The 23,592-nt window shown below is 41.5% G+C and overlaps 1 protein-coding gene across 1 annotated transcript in view; it reads left to right on the forward strand.

Annotated features, from left to right (window-relative positions):
• The window catches only part of LOC131263643 (uncharacterized), a 31,407-nt gene that overhangs the window by 3,368 nt on the left and 4,447 nt on the right, over nucleotides 1-23,592 (forward strand). Inside the window, exons 2-9 of the mRNA XM_058265874.1 lie at nucleotides 944-1,093; nucleotides 2,440-2,694; nucleotides 5,887-7,021; nucleotides 9,245-9,473; nucleotides 9,634-9,730; nucleotides 13,506-13,638; nucleotides 14,198-14,418; nucleotides 17,187-17,448. Coding sequence (XP_058121857.1) covers nucleotides 944-1,093; nucleotides 2,440-2,694; nucleotides 5,887-7,021; nucleotides 9,245-9,473; nucleotides 9,634-9,730; nucleotides 13,506-13,638; nucleotides 14,198-14,418; nucleotides 17,187-17,448 — 2,482 coding nt within the window. The remainder of the gene's footprint in view (nucleotides 1-943; nucleotides 1,094-2,439; nucleotides 2,695-5,886; nucleotides 7,022-9,244; nucleotides 9,474-9,633; nucleotides 9,731-13,505; nucleotides 13,639-14,197; nucleotides 14,419-17,186; nucleotides 17,449-23,592) is intronic.

A 23,592-nucleotide genomic window follows, 5' to 3' on the forward strand; every position in this document is an offset into this window, starting at 1 on the left:
TATGCATCAAAGAATATACATTGCTCGTACATTGTCTATGCATACTGCGATTCCGATTCGAAATATACTAATATGAGATTCAATTTATTCAACTTAATACGACTTCGTGTTGTGTGGGGTCCTCTAATGTGGCCCGATAACGATAATTGACACCAATCTGTGGTCTCCAGAGCTTCAATTAGTATGGCTCAATAAACCGATAGGCAAACGATCCCGTTTGGTGCATAGCCAAGTTGCCATCTTTACTGTTGATTGCGGCATTTGGAAATACATCGGCAATCGGTTTCGTTGACGATGTTGTCTTTTGAGATGACAGCGATCTTTGTGTTTGCATTTCCTGCTTTGTTTCTTTCATGAACGACCCGGACCCGACCAAAGGACGTAATTACACAAATTATCCAATAACGGGAACGTAATGGCATTCGAACATGTTGCTTCACTGAACGATAGGGCTTCCGATAGTTGCTCGACCGTACCTCGTGGCAGTTGGCGTGCTTCAAATGTGCTAATGTGTGAAAGTGTCACTATTATGTCCTTATCTGTCATTCCATATGTTGTCTTTGTTTGCTGAATGTTTGCTCTCTAGCACATAAGCTTTCTCGTTGGACTTGAGTGTGAGATGACTTGCCAAGAAACTCCGTAGCGTTTGCTGGCCTACATTTGTGACTTGTATTTGAACATTTTCTACTGTGTCGTACAACGAAGTGAACGATTGGAATAGATTTTCTGGATTAAGTGAAAATCCCAAACCATTTTCCGAAACCAAATTTTGCCTACATCTCATATTTCGTGCTCTTGCTCTATCGTTTCCAACTCTGACTTTTTTGTTATCTCTCACATATTCATTCACATCTTTAACGTTTTATATTACCTCCACTCACCAGCGCAACATTTCGTTTCGTTCCGAATTTCTCATCTCGCTGTCCGGATCAAATATTTACAGATAATACCGAATCCATTAAGGCCATTATATCAGTACAGTCTGGACAGGAAAAATCCACGCCAGCACACGTACACGTGTGAGCAGAACGCACAAATCCTGCTACGGCTGGAGAAGGACCGCCAGAAGAAGTTTGGCTCGATGGGAAAGCTGGTAAGTGTTAATTCCGTTCCGTTTCTGGTTGTGATTTTATTTCCCCCCAGCGATTGCGGTCGTGCCGTGGAGTCGTATGGCGGGAGACGGTTTTTTTTTCTCCTAAGCAAAACATGTTGTAACGGTGGCCGCATGGGTCATTTTCCGAAGAAGTGTGCGTTCGTTAGGTTGACTGTTGCGTGTTTGAGTGCCGTATTTAACGGCTCTCTAAACGCAAGTTTTCGGCTTTAAGCAAATGGCGTTAGAGCGGGTCATTTGGATTCGTACCGTAAACATGATAATAGTTCCGGGATTCAGCCGGAATGTGTGCGTAACTTAATGGAGAGGATACCAGACAATTATTTGAAAGCATTTGAAATTAACCAACCGTAACAAACCCGCCAGTGGATAAACAAAACTACTCAAGCTCCAAATTTATTTTTAAGTGTTTTCGGTGACTAACCAGCGATTCATAGACAATCATGGTTTAATTTATCGATTCGGAACTGTATCTGTTTCGCAACGTTGAAGTGCTCTTAAAGCCTCGCAAGGGTCTTCTAATTGCTTCGCAATCCCTAGATCCTCTTACGCAATAAATGTCCGAACCAAACAAGATGAACCGAAGTAAAACATGGCTCAGGGCTTCCTGAATTAATTCCGCCCTCAACAAACCTAACACAACTTAGCAGAGCAGTTGCACGCTCGAGGCGCGGAAACCGTACGCACCGAGTTCGCATCAAATTTAAACAATGATAGACACAATTAGCTTTCTCCCTTACCCACCTACTCACCGCCATCGCCACAACGATGACGATGACGACGAAAGGCTTGAGAAAACTAATTTGCTAATGAAAACTCAACCAGCGTTTTGCCAGCTTTCTGCCGGCATCCGCTTTTCTCATTACCCGGCATTATGCTTCATGCGGTGGGTGGCCTTTCGAGTCCTCAGTTGACGTACTTTGTTCACGTTGGCTTCCTGAATGTATGCTCTATGTGCTCGAACAACTCGAGCGAGAGCGTTTCGTCATCATTTTGCAGCGAATTACCACCAAGTTACTTTCCACTGCCCTCCGGTACTTTCGGTTGTTTGTAGTGACCATTGTTGAGTTTCCCCACACACGACCACCCACCCAAAACCCAAACACGTGCCACGGCCACAACAAAGCGTGTGTGAAGCGCCTCCATCTACACCAAGGAACATCGCCGAAACCGACTTCACGAAACGATCTGCACGCTCCGTTTTTGGCACGATGTGAAAATTGGTGGAAAACCGACACTAATGCACTAGTGCTTCATTTTCTTCCCACGAAATTCTCAACGAAACCTTCGGAAATTTACTGGAAACTCCACGGTAAACTACCTCGCAGCATCTCGCCACATCGACCGGCGACCTCAGCATGGTGGCTCCGGTGATGCAGCGCCACTCGAGCATTACCGGTGCATCCGTGCCGGTTTCCTCCGCTTCCACACCGACGCCGACCCCTCCGCCCCTGCTAACGGCAGCCAGCAACGGGCTCAAGGGTACCGGAAACCCGTGTAAGGCAACGGCAGCAGTCGGCATGCTCAAATTCGACTGCCAACACGGACCACAGTTCCCACGAGGAGGTGATAATTATGCGGAGGTAAGTTTGAAAAGTGTCATTCTTTTGTCGTCTGTTTAGTATGCCTTTTTTGAAAAAGAGATCATTCAACCTTTTGATAACTCGAACATAAAGAAGTTTTAAAAAATAGTTTTGTTTATTAAAAGTTACTGATAGTAATGAGATATATTTGTAAAGCTAAAACTGAACAACAAATCTAGGGTAGCAATAGAAATAATCATTAAATTTCGTCACGTACTCATCACAAAAAATAATTTCGCCTCGGTGGTGTTTACTTGTTTGCTTTTATTGAACCTCAGATGTAAAACTCCGCAAAAGAAAAATAGACAATAATTCAAACCCTCTCTCTGTTCGTTCCCTCAAACTCCCCCACATTCACTTTCACTAAACGTCCGTAGTGGGATGTACCAGGCTAAACAAACCTATCACTTTGGGGACAGTTGGACGGAAAACCCGTATCTAACGGAAGCAGGCAAAAACCGCTGTATCATCAAAAACAAAGGCGAAAAATATTTTCTATCGATTAAACCCCGTAGAAACTTGGACTGGAAAAACGAGCCAATTCCTCATTTCTTCCCCGCTCGTGCACGCGCCTATACGTGACTGTCCATGGCACTTCCGGTCATAAATTATTTAAAAGCCATCCCGACCAACACCGGGTTTCAGTTTCCAGTAAACCTGGGGATTCCGTGGTCGAACACGGGGCCAAATTTATTGGCCATACTATTTTGCGGCCACTGGTTTTGGAGTATTATTTATGGAATGTCCTTCCGACCGCCTTTTCCGGGGGGATTGCAGAATGCCGGGAATGGTTGCCGGGGGACGGGTGGGAAATTGCACATTCCTGCTTTGTCTCGCCAACCGAAGAGCGAGTTTCTTAGACCTTATCGGAAACCGATCTGGATAGCATTCAAGGGCTTTGAGAGATGGAATTCCGTTTGCAAATTGGCACTCCATTTTCACGCCCCAGCTGCTCAGTTTGAAGCAGGCTAAATGCTTCGTCGATAGCATCTCGGGGAAAGTTTTTTTTTTCCTACCCTTACCCTAGACGGATTACGATTCAGGTTGGAAAGTAATAGATTCAAATGGGATGCGGTACTCGTTTGACTTAGTCAGTAGATAAAAAAGACTACCCTGAGTCAAGTTTACACAAAGAATTCTCTTTTACTGCAAATTGTTAGTTGGTTTTCTGTTTTAAATTATCTAATGAACGTCAAATAAATAAATAATTTGTCAAAAGTAAGTTTTCATCGAAAACACTAGACACTTTAAACTGTGAAGAAATGTAACAGTTGTTTTACAACTTTCATAGAAACAAAAAGCCAACACAATTTCATAAATACTGAGAATATATGCTAGTTCAAATGTGCAGTGCAGTGAATTGTGACTATAATTTATTAATTATTCAAACTTCCCTGCACTAAAATGTTAAGCAATCAACAAAAACATTTGTGGAATGAAAGAATAAAATGCTAGTACAAAAAATATATTTTATTCCTTCGTACGAAGGCAATCATGCTGATGATTCTTCATCGTCCGACTGTTAGGTTTATGCCTTCATTATTCTTCCAAAGTTTGTCAGAAGCTTTTTGTTTCAGCCGAACCTGTCTACTGTAAAGATATTTGTCGGCTTTTCGTTTTACTGTTATCCGTCCTCTTTCATTCGTTATCAGCAATCTGCCAGTCATTATTTTAAAGGAGTAGAGAAAACATGAAACAAAATGCAGAGATAGCAAAGCACGATACACGTGAACCCTTAGTCATGTTTCTATCCAGTCGAACTTGGTGCGATGGAAGTCTGGACAACAAATTAAAGGAGGAAAACAAATAAAAAGGGAACATTGTGTGGGAGAGAATGGAAATTAATTCCACAGCAAGAAAAAAAGATAACTACAGTGGACCGAGCTAACGAAAAAGCGTCAGAAATCGGGGGATGAAAAGTGTAGATCAAGAATGGTCCGACAAAGGGATGGAATGTAGATGATGCTGGTGAACATTTGCAGACGAATGTCCAACGGAAACACGGTCAACCATCGCAATGCCTCGGTGGGCATTGTGCATTTCATTTCCATCAACCTCGGGAAACATTTATTTTCCTCATTTCCATAGCGCGACAATGTCATAAATATCCGCACCATCTGCCGTAGTCGGGTCATTTTTCTGCTACAATTTCCTGGCCGCGCCGATGGCGTGCTGCCCTTGGCTGGCCAGTTTTGCATTTTTCCGTGGGTTTGTTGCGGTTCTGCTTCAGAAATATTTCGCCGCTCGGCGGAACACGTCAGCTTTCGAGCGAATCGGGGTTCGAGAGACGAAGCCGGTTGCATTCGGTCCGGGATACAGCTGAGTAAACTCGGCCAGGATCGTCCAGTCGTTAGCGTTTCCGTGGCGTCCCGGGGCGCAACAGCTGCACGGCGTGTCGCTTTGTGACAAGGCAGCGCTTTCTGCGGTTGAGCAGCGAGAAAAATAGATTTCCTTCGCGCCAGCAACCATTTATTACGTGCTTATGGATGAGTTCTATCGCTTCCCGTATGGCCCCGAACGGCGAAACTCTAAAAACACGTGCCCAGAAGCCAACTCCGCGTGGGACAACCCGAAGCAGCGTGCGATGGCTCTAGGGAAGCAATTAATTTCACTGAAATTTAGACGCAATCAAGCGTTAAGGCAGAGGAAAACGCATGACGAAAAACTCCCACAGGCAAGAGCAGAAACAACTGGAATAAAAACGGTTTTATTGTTGTCATAATAGCTTTTTATTTCCTTCGCAAGCACAGTTTTTAGCGAAATATCCAACAAAGATGACCAATACTTAAAAGTTTACGTTCTATATAGAGAAAACGTCAAAAATATATTTGGTTTGAGTATTCAATGTTTTTAGCTTAAATGTTTCAAAAGAATAAAACAAACACATTAACTAATCAAATGAGCTGTTTGGTAAGCAAAAGTTTAACAACAGCAAAAAGACAATTTAATTCCTCAATATACATTAAGTTGGTTGAGAAATGATATTCCCTCTACATATAATAACATTAATATACAGTTATTAAAACCTACAATAATTTGGATCGACAATCTCTCGTAAATCAAACTTCAACAACATCAAAAAGTTATTTACAAATATCTGTTGTTTGTGCAGCTACTCACTTATCAAAAATCGATTTACAATTCATAAATCCCTTGCTTCAATATTTCTTCTCTTGTGTGGTTCATTTGCAGGACGATTCGTACAGCGAAGACATGATACCTCCACCACCTCCCCCACTCAACCGAAGGCCTTCGTATGGATATGGCTGTGGTGTTGTGCAGCAACCTGTTGCGCCGGAACCGGGGCACGGCGAACATCAGCAGCCAACGATGCACGAGCTCAGCTCGTCACTAGGCAACCGGGAAGGCCTAATCGGAAACGGAAGTTACCAGCCCGCCATGAATCAGCCGGATCTTTTCAACTTTGCCTCATCGCACGACGCTTCCAGAGGTGGGACGCTAAAATCAACACTGAAATCTGGCAAACCGTTGGCAAACAGTAAGGGATCTTCCACCGTCGCCGGAACCGGTGCTAATGCGAATGGAAAGTCAAAGCTGAATACCGAGCCGCTTCCGGTGATGATGGTGGACCTGATGAATGGTAACGTCACCGGTGCACCCTCCGGCGCGAATGGAAACGACCATGACGCACTTGGAGGTGAGCCAACGAAACCGTATCCGCCTTACTACTTCGACGACAACTATCTGCACCACCACTACTACGCCGGCGAGCCGACCGAGCTGCCGCTTAAGGACGCGATGGACGGTGGCCATTTGTACCAGCTTTACCAGCCCCACCATGGTCACCACCATCCGGTGGAACCGGTCAGCGGCGGAGGCGGGATGTACATCCCGAGATACGAAGGCCTCGGAGGTTTGCCCACAAAGTACAACACAATTGGAGCGAACGGACACCTACCGGTGGGCGCCACGGATTTCCCATTGGGCGGCCACTTCACGGGTCTCGGAAGTGACGGTCCGTTTCACCACCAAGGACCCGGTATGGGGCACCACGCCAGCACCTGTAACGTGAACCAGACGTACCAGGCGGGCTCGGCCAAGAGCAACCTTATCGCGTCTCACCACTTCTCGAACTCACTCAGCAACTTCAACTTCAACCCGTCGCAATACTTCGGATCGGCGCTGGATCCTCCGCCGGGTACCACCATTATCCCCGGTGGTCTCGGAGGAGTTATGGGTGCTGGCGATGGATTTCCTTCGTCGTGCAGTCTCAACGGAACGCCCAATAAGCTTCAGCCAGCTCATCCCTGGAAGCATCGCCAGTGTCCCAGTCGGGGTTCCAGCAGCACCGGCTCGGGATCATCAAGTAAGTATTGGGGAAGGAATTCTTACCATCTCCTCTTTGAGGTTCTGCGGAATATAGTTTCCAGAAGATTGCATCAGTTTTCTTACGCGAAAGGTTGATCAAATTTTTGAATGAAGTTTTTCTGATGATTATTTGATCGTTTAAATAATGTTTAAATATGTTCCTTTTATAACTTTTATGCTTCTGATTGAGCATTTTACTTTAAGCCATGATTGAAGATTATAGTTTTACAATACCAAAATAACAATTTCGATAACTTATCAAAGTTTTTACAATTATCTAAAATAGTTTAAAAAAAACACTTTTTATTTAAAACATAATTTTTACATTCGTTTAATGAAATAATCAGCTAGTAGGAATTTAAAAAAAAGCAATAAGCGAAATGAACACTTTTGACTGTACGGGATTCGAGCATATACGATACGAAACTGAAACGCTGTGGTTTAATGTAACGAGATGCAAAAATGTTGAGCGTTTTGCGGTCTACAATAAATTTTGCCAACAATGGTCAGTTCGTCCATTTAGACGAATTTGTGTAAACATTTTCTTCATCTGAGATTAGAGTTAAATAGCCAGATTCAGAAACGTAAACATAGCAAATGAGAACAACACGCTTTTCCATTACTGCACAGTTAGTTTGTGTTCGGTTCGTTACGGTATTCAGTGAGATATAAAAAACAGACACGGGTTATTATCAAACAAGCACAACCTCAACAATGTTGGTTGTTGAGCGCATTTCCAAGAAGAGGGTCGCAAACCCATCGAAACCTGAAAGATTTTCCATCCGAAAGGCAGATACGAAAAAAAAATAACGAAAACTTAGTGGGTTGAAAACCCGGACGTCGAAAAGCATAGAAATAAACATCATTGCAATTTAGTTCCAGCGCACTCGAGCGCAAAACCCCCTTCAGTTGCTCCGTGAGACACCGGTACCGGTACCTCGCCCGGTGCAACAAATGGATGCTAATCAGGGCCCTTGGGCAGTAAAGTTTTCGAGCTGTTGACAAGCAGTAAAACATGCACTAACACACAGCGGGGTACGAAAGTGCCTGATGGATGGACTTCCCCTAACCGGGAGGACGATACGCGCGAATAAAGGAACGGGTAATGAAGGCCCTTTTCGTGGAAGCAGACTGTGTGATTCTTGGCTCAAACGATAACACTGCATTTCTGCGTAGATTACGGAGCAGAGCGATGAGAAGAAGGAACCGGGTTGAAAGATTTTTTCTAGCCATGCTCCACGCCGTAAAAAGCTTCTGTGCCTGGAAGCTAATTGCATTCCGTTAAATGATGCCGTATTTCAGAGGGCGCAAACAACTATCTTGGCAGCATAAAATCCAACTTAATTCAGTTGTTTTCGTAGGCACGATTCTAGCGGGTGCTAGCAGATTCACGCTAACGAGTAGTTCTCCTTAAATCTATGCAACTGCTTTGTATCTCCATGAAGCTTCAGCAACGCAGCGGATTAACAAGATACAGTTAGTTATCTTGACAATGAACGGCAAAATGCAGCTAATCAGAAACGCTTTTCATTTGGTTCAGATTTTCAAAATGAAATGCACAAAATAAACTTAATTTGGCCCTATCTAATGACTATTACAATGGCTTAAGCTACAATAGAATCTAATATGTTCGCAAAATTAACAGAAGCTTAACAAAAATCAATTACCAATTTCCTCTTAGATCGATGCAAAATTCCCGAATGGAGGATAAATGTGGATCCCGTTTAAATTATGAAAAAATAATATGTTTTACACCAAAAAACATCGTTATATCATTATGGAGAGGCTAACAAAAAGGAAGAAATTATGTCTTTCCCGAATCCAATTTATTGAAATATAAATAATGTAATTATTAATATAGCATCAACTAAAAACCAAGCATTTCTACCTAGTAGAACTTTCTATATAAGTTCAAAGTTGTATTATGGAACTTTTGAACGCTACATTACGCTGCTTAATATATGTTTTATTCAACGGTGGACGATGAAAGTACCAATATTTTATTTCGTCCTTTCTTTCTTGTAAAACAAATTCTTTGTTCAATTTAAGTACTTTTTTTTTACAAGATGAAGATAAATACTGCCCGGAAGAATCATGCAATCGAAAAAAAACTAGACACCCGCAGCTTTCTTCTGTACGTTGCACTTGAACCTGGGAAAAAAAACTAATCAAAAACCCCGTTTCCTTTTCCCTTGCGCTTTCTTTCTTGTGCCTTCCGTAGAGTGGGATCTACCCTCAAGGCAGTGGCTTGCGGTGACCTCCATCCTGCTGATAGCGGGGGCGGCCGGGGTGGCCGTCCCATTCGCCCTCAAGGTGTCCTCCAGCGCCCCTCTGGAGGAGCGGCTTCAAGTTGCCACCCAGCTGCTCGATACAGTGCCTTTAATCGATGGCCACAACGATCTGCCCTGGAACATACGGAAATTCCTGCACAATCAGCTAAACGATTTTCGGTGAGTGGAAACTTCATACTTTTCCTACCTTGTTGGTTTGTTGGAGTGTGTGTCCGTGTGTGACGGAATTGCGAACTGCTACGTCACGAAGTCCAATTAGTATAACTTTTTCAATCTAGCTTTATCTTCAACGCTGGTCTTGATTATTTCCTCGTTGCAGGTTTGACGATGACCTTAAGTCGATATCACCCTGGTCGAAGAGTGCCTGGAGCCATACGGACCTGCAGCGGCTAAAGCGGGGTCGGATAAGTTCCCAGGTAAGACTTATCCGCTGACAACAGTATGTGCTAGTAAACAATAATATAACGAAAGTAATTGCTGGTCTGTGTGTGCATTTTTCCTCTTATTGATATGTTTTAATCGCGTATAGTATCTGATCCCTACTTCATGCAAAGGTTTACTGTTATTCTTTCTTGTGCGGTACTTTTTAAATCATCTTGAAATAACCAGTCCATCAGCTGAGCACTGGAGAACAGGAAACGCGACCTTTTTGCGATAGCGCTTCATCACGATTCATACAGCATCCATTTTTTCAACTTCATTCACTGGAAATCTAAGCTTGAAAAAATTTACGTTTGTATGTTTCGCGCATCCACCGGACATCCTGATATTACTGTTTTGTTAGAATGAGGGAAATAATAAGTTTCCTCGATCAACAGTGCCTCTTCGAAAGGTTTCCTGGAAGATCGGTCGTAAGGTTTAATAATTCCTTTTCAATCACGGTTAAGTTGTATCTTCACTTTCTCTGAGATATGAAATACACATTGGAATTTGTCAAAACAATTCCATGATTTGTCTATACTAGAAAACTATACTCAATTGAAAATATTCAATGTTTCATACGTAGTAAACCATCTAACCTGGGTTATGATCATTTTTGGTTTCAGCATTTTCACCCAAGACGTAGCACATATAATTGAATTACATAATGACTATGAAAACCCCGTAAATAATGCTCTTCTAACAAACACCTCCAATACGGCTCGTTTCTGCAACCTCCAAACAAGACACTGACAAATTTAACGTTCCTTGCTCCACTTTATACGGCCACAAAATGGCGATCCTCCAATCTGTGATCGTTTATACCGGCTCCTTCATAATGAACGGTTTATGTGCAATCAGAAAATTTATTTCACCGTAATAACGAAACGGTAGATCCTTCTGAGGCATTTTGTTTCATCAGGGCACATTAATCGTAGAAAATGATAGTAAAACCCCGAACCGTTTTATCTTCATTTTATATTCTATCGAGCGGTTTAAACGTATGATGAAAAATACAAACGCTCATCACGATGAATTGAATTTTCCAACCCCGACAGGTCATGTGACGTGTCTCAGGATCAAATCAAACGTAAGAAACGCCATTCGATAAGGGTAAAGTTTGTGGGAGTTTGGGCACGATACGATAAAGAGAAGGATTCGCATTAACCACTCACTTGCTCTTTTGCGACCTTTAAGAAGGCGTTTGATGTAACTGTGGGTAAAATTAGGGTACCTTTCTGAGAAATCGATATATATTTTAAGAGCAATTAAATTTCAATACCAGTTTATGAGCAGCTTCATGTCATGCAAGTTGTCAAATAAAGTAGAAAAAAGTGATTGCACTGCAATTAAGCAGAGGAGGTGTTGTAAAATTTACAAAACAATGTTTGGCCTGTTCGTTTACCCTTGCAAGAAAGTTGAAAAATTGTTAATATGGGCTATTAAAAATATTTATGTTTATTGATTGCTGCTGTCAATTTTGTTCTAAGCTAATGACTTCTAAATATTGTAAATTTTAAAATGAAAAGTATTATTTTAAAACGAAAAGTAAACAATCAAAATCAGCTTCAATTCACTTTTTGTAGGATATTACTATAACTTGTATATAGACATGCTTCATTGTTGCATTTTCTAAACAAATAAAACTGAAAAGCAATAAAAAATAAGAGGTTAAATGATGGTTGATTTTCTCCCATTCCAAGGCCCTAGGGTTCCTAACACTCAATTGCGATCGTTGCGTAACCCGTTCCGGCAAAAGACTTTGAAAACTCCTTAGTTTCAAAGTACGCAATGTTTATTTACAACCAATAGGGACGACGGTGGAATGAATGCCTCTTTACGATTTTCCTTTGATTAACTACTACTCTCTCGTGTTCTGTTACGTAAAACATTCACTTCTCGCTTCTCCCATCGACCTTCCTTAAATCCTTTCGTTAACGAAGCGACCTTTCTTGATATTTGCTTTCAACTGAATTCGTCCATCGTTTTCGGTGGAAAGGAATTACCAAATTCTTATACCAGATGTAAAAACCGGTTTTAATACCCATCAACATGCGCTTCCGAACGATGATTTTGTTAAAAAAAAAACTGTAAAAGCCCTTCGGGTGAAAACAAATGATGCTGATTGAAAAATTATGTAAATTAATCTCGAACTTACTGGCGATAAGAAGCTTATTGGGCACATGATGTAACGTTACGCGGGAATTTTTTGTGCTGTACCGAAAGGTTATGTAAAATACGTGGTAATGTAATAGGCAAATGAACCCTTTCATTAGTGGTACTCGAAAAAATCTTATACCCTCGGAAAAAACGTGCGCTATTTTCACCCATGATTCGTAGCTTCCCAATTACCTATCTTCACACCAATTTCTCTAGCGCATGACTGTGTTGAAGTAGGAAGATTTGGAAATAAGAAGGAAGAAATTAATTTTATCAAACCTACCTTCGGAAAATCATCCCTTTGCAACAGACGAAGTACCACGTGACTCCATTGGTTTATTGAGTGCCTTAATGTTCCCACACAAACCCTGTGGATGATTGCCCAACCGTGAAGGGATATTATTGACCCTTGAAGGTGAAATAAACAGAAATATTATGAAATTTTGGATGGTGCACTACGGAATGAAAGAAAAGATTTTCACTCCATTCAATGTGGGTTAACACAGTTACAAAAAAAAGAGAATGAAAGGAAACCAGAAAAACCCCTTCGAAATGCTCCGATCTGTAAGTTTGATCACAATCACTTTCATTCACTAGCAGAAGGGCTTCTGAAGCAACATTCAAAGTTTAAATGAATGAATAATGATCTCAATTTGAAATTCTTTTCCTTTGAATTTTGCATTCTCCTCTCAATTATTTGTAGAAACAACGCTCTCACACTTTTCTACAATTTATTTATTGGTTAAGAACCTTGCAATTATACAACGCTTATTGATATTACCCTCAATGGCACAATAATGTTCCATCCTCCACAGAACTTCGCTTCCTTAGCAAAACCGAAGTGTAAGTTCTCAATCGGTCGCCCTCCTAATCCACTTAACTTTCACTTCCGACTAAGCTAATAATCAACCCCAACCAAAGGATACGCTTTTGTCGTTTTCACAATAGAAATCCTACGATTGTCGCTCCCGGCTCTAATCGTAATTGCTATCGGGGCGAGGTGCGATAACAAATTAATGCCGATGGTTGGAAAAGCACCCATTGGTGTCCACCATTGCACCATCGGGTCAAACGTGCTCGCGAGTTTAATGAAATGACAACCGACGGTAGCAGTGCCAGCAATCGTCAATTAGCTTAGAGCGTATTGCCGAGCGATTCTCTTGTCCACCGAAACGCTGCCGGTCGTTTGAGTTTCCACTTCCCGCTGGGTGTAATTCAATTGCAAGTCGATTTCCAACAGCCATCCATTAGTGGGCTTCATGATCGTCCACCCGATGCTGGACAATTGGCGGAAAAGTTTGAAGCGAAGTTTATATACGTCCTGCTGGAAATTAGATGAAAAGAGCTGATAATTAATAGAATTTATCCTTTCACTTCGTAGCGCGTTGGAAGCTCCCGCAGTTTTCTTTCCAATTTTCGTTTGTTTTAAGCTTCACACGCGAACGGAAAATATACTCCGAACATAACACGGACACGAACGGCTAGTTTGAAGACTAATGTTTAATTCAGCACCCATTCTTCACCCTAATTGTGGTGCATTTGTTCAGCGTTAAATCAATTCGCTTGTTGGCCGTGCTTTTCAACAATTCGTTCTATGTTTTTCTTCCACAGTTTTGGGCGGCGTATGTACCGTGCGAGGCACAGCATAAGGACGCGGTGCAGATCACGCTGGAACAGATAGACGTAATTAAAAGACTGACAGAACGTTACTCACCACAGCTGACGTCGTGTGCTTCGGTGTTCGGTAGGTATTGATCAATAGATCAATAGTTCGTTATTATTAGGGCTTTCGCGTAACTTCAAATACAAAAATGTTTAACATTAAAAACAATTCGCGTGCCGATTGGGATTAAAAAAGAAATTAGAGGACTGCTTGAACAACGCTGAACATGTAACATGTCTGGGTGAAGATAGTTAGAGAAACTTCATTTATCGTAACCCAAAAAAACCAAAGTTGCAATTAAATTTTATTTCTCAAAAGAATGAATTTAGGATACTTCAGCAAAGAAAGATTCGACATTAAACTTAAAATACATATATATAAAAAATATTTCACAATTATTGTCACTCAAACTTTAACTCATTTCATATGGGAAAACTAAACACTATACATTATCTGTGCACATGTTCAGGGAAAGTTGGATATTCACGTCCAACCATTATGGTCGTGTAGAGTCCGGCGTACATTGCAGATATTGCAATGTTCAACCATTCCCAAACCACTCTTACAGGACCGCCTTTCTATAAACTGCACGTGTAGTTGACACTAATTAGAATTTGCTTCTCACCGCACCCACCCGCAGATATCGTGCAGGCGCACAAAAACCGTCAAATGTGTTCCTTAATCGGCGTAGAGGGTGGCCACTCGTTGGGCGGATCCCTTGGCGTGCTACGCATCTACTATGCACTGGGCGTCCGCTATATGACCCTCACCTCGACCTGTCACACGACGTGGGCCGACTCGAGCAGCGCGGATGCACCGAAATATGACGTCCGGCACGGTGGCCTCACGGCCTATGGCAAGGTAGGTTGAAAGACCTTTTAAATTGAATTTCCGGCCGGTGTTCGAGAACACCCGATGATGGTGTTGCTAAGCATTGTTTCGTTTCTAATTTGCGTGCCCCAGAATCGAACGGACCTGACCAGTCCGGCCATAAAACATAATTAAGAGATTACACACAAAAGCAGGCAGTAGGCTATTAGGAGTTGCCCCTTGGTTCCCACACTGTCCTCTTGGTTCTTCACTGACAATCTGTCCCTGTGGACTCAAACAAATTATATAAACCGCTTACACCAATGGACTGATGAATTTTCTAATAGTAAGGCCATGATCTGAAGGTAGATAGAACGGAAAATCTTTCAAAAATTCGATAAAACCTGGTGAAAAAGTGGCTACACATTTGCCCTATATTGGTGTTCGTTTAATCAGGCATACATTTACAACACCGACTATTTAATACTATAAGGTACATTCTCAATTAGATTTTCAATTTCAATAGATAGAACTCACTGTTTATGAAACAAAAACATAACAAATATGACATAACACCACACAGCGCTGTGTCTTATGTATAACACGGGATAGAAGATTTATCTTAGACAGGCTCTTTACCGCACTGTGTGGTAAGAAAGCGAAAGAGATTGAAATCCATTCGATGGTTACTAGTAAATCGATGTAGAAGTGCAGGTAACCGAAGAAATGAATATTCTTCAAAAATCGCGCCCAATCGAAGATATTCTATTCTTTATTTAATTTTGCTCATCAAAAGTGTCAGATGTTTCATACAGAAACAAGATTCTAATTATTGAATAGTAATATAATAAGCTAAACTACCAGGTAAATAAACAAATAGCAAACCAGAAATAAAACAGTTTGTATTAATTATATATAAAAATTTGCGTGACTAAATAAACAAACAAATTCCCTCGAACCCGCGCGGCCGCGCAAAATTCGAAGAAAACTGGCATCTCCAGTCATTTTGTGAAGATTGCGAAACGAACGGAATTGAATTCTTACCAGCGAACTTTTTTCTGTAGGTTTGGGAAGAAGTACGGTATCTAACCAATTTCGTTATAAACAAGTCTGTAAAGAGTGTAAATTTCTCCTTGATAATAATGTGTTTAAAAGCAGAAAGAAACAGTGAAAGTTGAACTACACTACTTTTTTTATTTTGAATGCTATTATCCATAGTTTTTTATTTTATGGAGGGACATCAATGAAGGGGGCATTTTCAACAAATTTATTCGACATACTTCCACTTTTGTCCTCTTTTCGGATTCAGTAATCATGGATGGAGCTTCATCTTTTACCCTTCGCATCATCATTTCTCTTCCATTTCCCTTTTAAAAACCTGCATTGAAGAAAATTTCTGAAAATTCTTGCAACTTGTTTCGTTTTTGGTTGAACCAATTATGCATGTTCTCATATCACCTCGATTCATCTGCCTCCTCAATCTCGGAGATACTTAAGTCCATCCGTTTGCCTTTTGACTCAAATATCACAAGACAACCTATTCGGCAACCACGAGGACGACTTGTCGTGAACATGATCCAACACACAGAAAAAGTTCGCTTGTTTGTTCACTGGCCGTCAGTTTTCCATCGACCATACCCTAAGGACAATCGAGCTGCCGGCTGCAGGGTTGGACTCAAGTTTAATGATTTCAATTTCGGTTTATGATCTCATCCCTGGTCAACCGTCTGCTCTATTCAAGAGTGTAAACCATGTCACCATATCGCTTCATTGAAAGGTTTTGTGTTCGGTAGACCCGGTAGAAAAGTGGGAGAAAATTAATAAATAACGGGGTACATCATAAACCTGACAAAACGCATTTGGGTTTGACCAATCTCGTGGGTCATGGGACTTGTGCGATGGGCTCAATGCTCACAACTACAATAAACTACAAAAAAGTAAGTTGCACTATCGAGCAGTGGATTGTTGCACTTTGTACGCTAGCTCAAGTTCTGTTTTATGCAAAAATCCGTTTTTGATTCTTTTGCGTCGATAACTGTTTGTTTCAGTTACCTACCGTTCAACAGGAATGAGCCTCGAATATCATAAAACGTGCAACACTTATTATTCCATATACATTTTGGACATATCTGTTATGGCAGGAAGAAATCAATTTCAAATCAAATTACGTGCGTTGGTTGCATTAAATACTGATTTTCGTTTAAGCTACAAACTGCCTTATGTGGATTGTGTCCTTATGGTAGAGCAGTGGGTCCATTAAGTATGTTCTCAGCTAGATTGTGTTACAATTGCAACATTAATGAGTTTTTTACTTACCTTGTTGCTGTTTTTTTCATAACAATATTTCATGTGGCAAAAAATCGAACATAAACCGTTTCGTCCTATGCATCAGACCTAGCGCAATCCACGATCGAACTTTATTCTACAGTTGGACAAGTTATTTGAGTCCCCGAGGTTAAGGGGAATAGTCAACCTTGCTTGAAGAATTGTTAGTTCGTTGATCGTACAAAACTGGTCACAAACGAACAAGAAAAAACAAAGAGCTCTGGTAAATTGGAAATAGCGTAAGTGTGCAAAACTGCCGCTACCCGAAAGTGCTTCATTTTTTCCAATTTATTTTGCTCATCTCTGCCATCATTCATAGTAAGGCCGGATAACGGCGTTCTGTCCATTTCGGGGCTAAATTTCCATTTGTATTCCAATTTATGTTTGATAACTTTTTTCCTTCTCTCTGTCCGTGTGTCCGCGGCTCGCTACACATTCAATCTCCGGCGAAACAACTCTAACCGTATTGTGTTTGGATCTGCTGCCTCCCACAGACTATCATACGGGAAATGAACCGGCTGGGCATGATAGTGGACCTGTCCAAGTCATCCGTCGGGACGATGAAGGATGTCCTAGCGACCTCGCAAGCTCCGGTCATCTTTTCCCACTCGTCCGCCTACGCGCTATGCAACTCGAGCCGGAACGTGCAGGACGAGGTGCTCGAGCTGGTGACGCGGAACCGCGGCCTGGTGATGGTGAACTTTTACAACAAGTTTCTGCGGTGCAGCGAGAATGCATCGGTTGTGGATGCCGCAGGTAAGTTTCACTTTTTTATAGGTAAACTTCATTTTTTGATACTGTGGGAATCACGATTCGCAGTACGGCCAACGTTCGTTTTATCCACCTCATCATCATTACTCAACGCCAGCTTGATTTGCATCAGACCGACCCTACGCGGCAAATGTCAATCTGGATGCTTCCAGGGCCAGATATATAGAGTTCTGCTTGACATCCCAAAAGCTGCCTAGGAAACGCTTCTTATTTGTGTACTGTCCTTTGTACATTTTGCCACGGGCTAAGTTACCTGGCATCATTAAATTGTCAGAAGAATTTGAATTTCAAAACCTGCATGGTGAATGAGGCGACGGTTTAGATGATCCAAATAAGATTTGTTTTAAAAACAACCACAAGGATGTGTGTAGTGTTGAAGGAATATTTTTTCACGTCCAACGTTTTCCGATGTCCGTTTCTTTGACCACCCTCATAAGACGGGCTACCTTTAAAATTTAACCATAAACAATTTTAAAGAAAAAAAAACCTTTTCTGGTAACGACAGGTATATGTAATCGGACCATGCACGCCTACTAAACCCTATCAAAGATTAATATTTTACTTACCCCGTGGATAGTCTGCTGTACAGAAAGTAGATAGAACCGTCTCAGATCAGGAGTAACAGAGTAACGTAAAAAAGCACTGCAATGACACCATTTGATGAGGCAGTTTTGTGCTTTAAACTGATCCATAAATGTAACAGTTAACCAGAATTGGTTCAAGAAAACAAACACGAACCATAAGATGTGCATTCCAATGCGTACCCACTTGATTGCCTTTTATACGTTGAGTCCGTTTTTTATGTAATCATGAAGCGTTTGGAGGAACAGTTTGAAGCTCTGCTATGAACAATCATCAGTGTAATTTTTCTGCTAATTTTACTTTATCCGTTTAAGGACAAAAAAATTAGGCACAACACCTGTCGGCGATTTAGCTTACAAGGAAACCGTTGTTATCTGTCACCAACAGCTCTTCCATGAGGTCCGATTGTCCAAGCTGGGCCCCATGGCATTTTCGAAAGGTTTCCGCGGCTTTTTAAGCAATGGCTTATGCTTGTGCTCCTTTTTCTTTTTTTTGGTTGACCAGGATTTTGGTTTAGAAAGGAACGAGTTTATATCCTTCGGGACAGTTTTTGACCGGATCATTTGGTGGTTTGTTTTAAATTTGTGGATTTTTTTTACGAAGAAAACACGCAAAACGCGTTTTGATACGCAACATGGATCGGAGCTGTTTAGTTACATTTGTCACAAAACCTCGTTTGGTGTGAGTTAATTAAAAAATACGGTTGAAGAAAAAAATAGACAGCTTCAACAACAAAGAAACAAATGAAAACCAGAAAGCGGTCAATTCTTAGCGTTGGATAGGAATGGCAGTAAAAAGGGATGATTTAATATGATGTCTCTTTTAATTAAAATTTTGCACCCCGCGGAACCATCGGGTACACATTGGGTAAAGGACGCTAAGGAAAACCCGACTTCCAAATGGGATGATGTTTTTCCCTAAGCAAAAGAAGAAAAAAAAGGCGAAAGGCAAAAGCTGCATAACTGTTGTTGATGTCGGCTTTGGAATGAAACCAAATGTAACGAGTGAGGAATATAACTTCATCTGAAACGAGAAACACCATGAGGATATCGGAGCTTTGGCAAAGAAACCTTCCAAATTACGGTCTTGTATATATATTTTCTCAAGTGCTCTAGTCTCAACGAGGCAACACCATTGAATGCAAACATCCGTTCGCAACGAAAGTCGAAAAGCCCAAAGTGATAATTTGTTTTGGTAACTGAATTAAAAGTTAAATTTAGATTAATGCTTTCTGATGTTAAATTATTGAAATGTGCCGCGTTGTCCGTTCCAGTGGAATACCTTGTGGCGTCAGGATGGCAATATTTTTGCGCTGCCGATTCTTATCGCATTAATGCGATTCGCGATCGTTGCCAGCCATTGGACTGCCAGTATCGTCCCCATTATGCCTGTTAATTAGATGAGGAACGAATGGCTTCGGCCGGCAGAAATCAAGCTTTGATCCATTTCGATGAATGGCTTAAAATTTGTTATCTATAGCTACCAGGATGGTTCTTTGGAAGGTTGGTTGGTTTGGAAACCAATTGGTACATAATTAGAAGCTGCGAAAAGGACAACGATAATAATTACTTTCTTGGCTGCTAATAAATATTTCCTTAGTTTCAAAAGGGATGCAAATGAAACTGAAGATACTTGAGTTCGGTGGAAAAACACCAAGGGTGCAAAGTTATACACGAAAAAAAATTATCCTGCTTTTACCATTTATTTTTGTTATAATGAAATCTTCCAAAACAGTCAAATCATAAGATTATATAGTAATTCCTCGGAAATAACCAAATCACAAAAAAAAAATTTGCGTTACGCCAACTGGAACACAACATAGGCTAAAAATCCTCCTATATTTCGGCTTAATGCCCAGTCAGTGTGCGACCAGATATGAATAATATTTGTTGAAATATTTATTTCTATCCCAGTTACATTCCGCATTCAACATTCTAAACGCATTTTCCGGACCCATTCAAATGCATTATTCATAGCGCAACCGAACGTTTCTCTTTGTGCCTTTAAAGGCTTTGCATCTTTTTTCCCGTACGCTGATATTCCACTTCGTCACCTGTTTGGTAATGGACCTACCTTTTATTTTATGTGCATGTTGCACACTGCACCAGATTGCAGTGTGAACCAGAGTCCCTCCCGCACTGCAACAACACCGCTTGTAGCGGGAAAAGCCAGTCCCAAGCTGCAGCAATGGCAAATTTTCACACCAACTTCTTCCAGCCCATACCTGACTACGGTTGTCCTTCTTCGGAACGACACATAGACCAAGTTTTTTGTAGGTATTTTTCCATTTATTTTTTGGTTTCTGGTTGTCACTTTTTATCCGGGAAAACTTTCACTTTGCAGCTTGCGATGACACGGGCACCTGCACCGCGCGAACGTCAAACCATCGTGACTAAAGAGAACACGACACAATTTTAGGGCTTCGACACGTAGAAGATTTGGCGTTGCTGGGAGTTGGAGTTTGCATTTTTTATAACATGAAAATTTAATGCCTTAGAAAACTTTACTATTTGAGCGGATTTTGTTCTCGCGTTCTTTTTTATCGAAGCAACGAGAAAACGATGGACGAATAGTTTGATGAAATGATAATGTTTTAAAGATGTCGTCCAAAATAAAAAGTTTAATTTTTCCCACTTGTCTTCCATCCACAAATTGAATTTTCTTTAACGAATTTTGCTGCAGTTAGGAAACTATTTAAATGAAACTTTTTATTTGTTAGATTTGTCTTACTTATATTTTCTTTTCTTTCCGTTTCCAACACCTTTTCCATCCGATCGGCTTTAAGAGTTATGAAAAACCCATCCTTTAATCGAACACTGATCTTTCCGTCGCTCCGGGTGCGTGCCGGCGGACACTTGAAGCATCCATCCTTGCACGTTTCAGTTCGTTTCAGCTTCCGGTCGCTTTCTTCCTACGCCGACCAGCAGAGCAACAAGCTTATCCATCTTACCCGGTGACATTTATCGATGGTAAGGTTATATGCATATTCATGGGACGAAAGTGTGTCCCTTGTCCCACAAGTGGGTGGTTTCCGTTCATTCCGGTCGCAACCTGGGGCTGGTGAACATTGATGGAAAAAATGTGGATTCTGGTGGTCACCAGAAGGCCACCGCTTTTTTGTTGTGCTGAAGCACATTCCAGATCAACGAGTCCTTCGGTCGAAGCGTGGGTGATCAAGGCACAATTGCAGCATTCCGTACCCGCTGTTTCTCGTTTCTTACACTTCCATTGGAAAAAGAAATACCACATATCACCCACCGAGCCGTAAAGGTACGTGGTTTATTGCGCTGCTTGATGCAATGGGCAGAGGATCACATACGGATGCTAAATTTAGGTATTCAGTTTTTCTTGCTCCTCAGTCTCCGTGATTTTATTCAAATATGTATGCCACAAGAGCGACCTGTCGGCTCCAGACAGGAATAGACATAGCCCCGGGGGGATTACTATCGAGTGGATTTATCGTGTCTTTTTTTTCCTTTCCCAACGACGAGAGACAAGACTAGACATCATGGCCAGGAGTGCAATCGACATAAGATACGAGCAAAAAAATACTTGCACAGTATCTTGCGCAAAGCGTGAAATTGAATAGGGAATATTAACCACAAAGACGTTTTGAATATCCTTTCAGTTATGTCGTAACATTCAAATAAAACATGTATGGTGTTGTAGTTGACCATCAGAAGTAAGAAGTAGTAACAATAGCAAACAAAACCAGAGGCATAAAAGTTGTTCATATTTTAAGGATGGAATATAGTATTAAAAGCCCAAAATAATAAATTAACTTAAGATTTGAGAAATAAACTTTGGAAAATCTTGGATAAAAGGGCTTCATTTAAGAAACCCAGAAGTTATAATAAAGAAAGCTACAAAAATATTATAAGTTAAAATTATTTTCAATGCAAAGGCTGAACGAGACACTATTTTACTCTTGGCGAGGATACCAACATTTGAGTTCTTCTTTGAAAAGTTGTTATGTATTTCCCAGACGAATGAACATGAAACCATTTTTAAATTTGTATCTATAGAAAGACACACAATTAGTAGATGCCGAGCCTGGCGCATTATTTCTGCTGGAGTTTTCAGCAAAAACATCTCTATAAATTTCCATTTCTTTAAAATAAAATTTCTATCATCATTCCACTTTGAAAAGAAAGTAGTTCTTCACTTACTTCAAATTGGAAACAAAAAACCAATGATGTACACTTTCCCAACGTACACCGAACGTGTTGGTTATTGTTTTTCCACTTCGTTATTCAGCTTCCCAGCAGGACGTGAACCGATTCATTGCGACCGCTGTCGAACGACGTTCGGTTGAAGATTCGCTGTCGATTTTCATGGTTTTACTATGGTTTAGCGATGCATTTGAGCACACAACTGCATAAAGAAACGCATTTTTTGTTTTTTTCCACAGAGCACAACATGTCCGCGTCCTCTCTGTATAACAGAGTGTGTGGTACGTCATCTTGACGCTTTCCTTCAACTCAACCCTACTCCCTCCCCGTTTCCACGTCAAGCGAAGGATCATCAACAGGCGCCAACCAAAGCTTTTCCTGCTTTGCTCGTTCACCTAGCTCCTTCAAGTCCCATTATCTACCCGTCAAAGGTACACTTATACGCTCCAGGTTCTTGTACCGACATGCGAGTGGTCTCAGTATTTTGCCGTTCCATCCTTTGACCAACGACGGTGGATGTTTCTTATCGTTGCCCGGAACTACCGGAACGTTTGCCGGGGAACGGAATAAATGTGCTGCAAGTGGGGTTGCGCATAGGAAAGGAAAGCCAGCTAAAAGGCTGGCGAAGAAAGCGTGGGCTCCGTGCACGGGTCGCCTTTGCAAAGTGCCAATGTTTGTTCAACCCAGTTGAGTGGAGCGGAACGAGGGTGGAAATGGAAAGAAAAAAAACAAAACACTAACGATCAAGTAAAAAAAAAATGCAAAGGAAAAGTCTGATGAGTTTTCCCTAGCGATGAGTGTATTTGCACACACTTCACGCGATGCACTCGATGCGCTGCTGAGTGCGGGATGTGTGCAAGAGTGAAAGCTTTTCCTCTACCGGCCAGCTTCATCGTCACGTTTTTCATAAAACTCAACCCCACACCGCGGATGTTGTGAATGTATGTGTGTGTGTGTGTGTGTGTGTGTTTGTGAATTTTTGCATTTCACTTCCATAAACTGGCCAAGGCTTGGAAATGGAACGGATCCAGGCTTTCCGGATCTCTTGGATGGATTTCAACTCAACCTCATAGCAGGGACTTGGTTCAGGAGAAGATGAAAAAGAGTTCTTGGGAACTGTGGCGCGTTATCTACCGCCGAGTCGAAAACACACGGATCATACCAAATTCGAATGGTCAGTGGAATCGTCTCGCACTGACCCAAAGCTCCGATGCCGCAGTCCTTCATCCTGTTTGGTATTTCTTTCTACGTGACGGCCCGGGATGCTGACCTGGAACCAGTTTGCCCACACGATTACTACCGATGATGATCCGTGTGGAATTCGCACGACGGACCTTTAAGAATGCACAACCCTTGCAAAGGTTCGTACAGGTCG

Source organism: Anopheles coustani, chromosome 2, assembly GCF_943734705.1.
Source record: "Anopheles coustani chromosome 2, idAnoCousDA_361_x.2, whole genome shotgun sequence".
NCBI lineage: Eukaryota > Metazoa > Arthropoda > Insecta > Diptera > Culicidae > Anopheles > Anopheles coustani.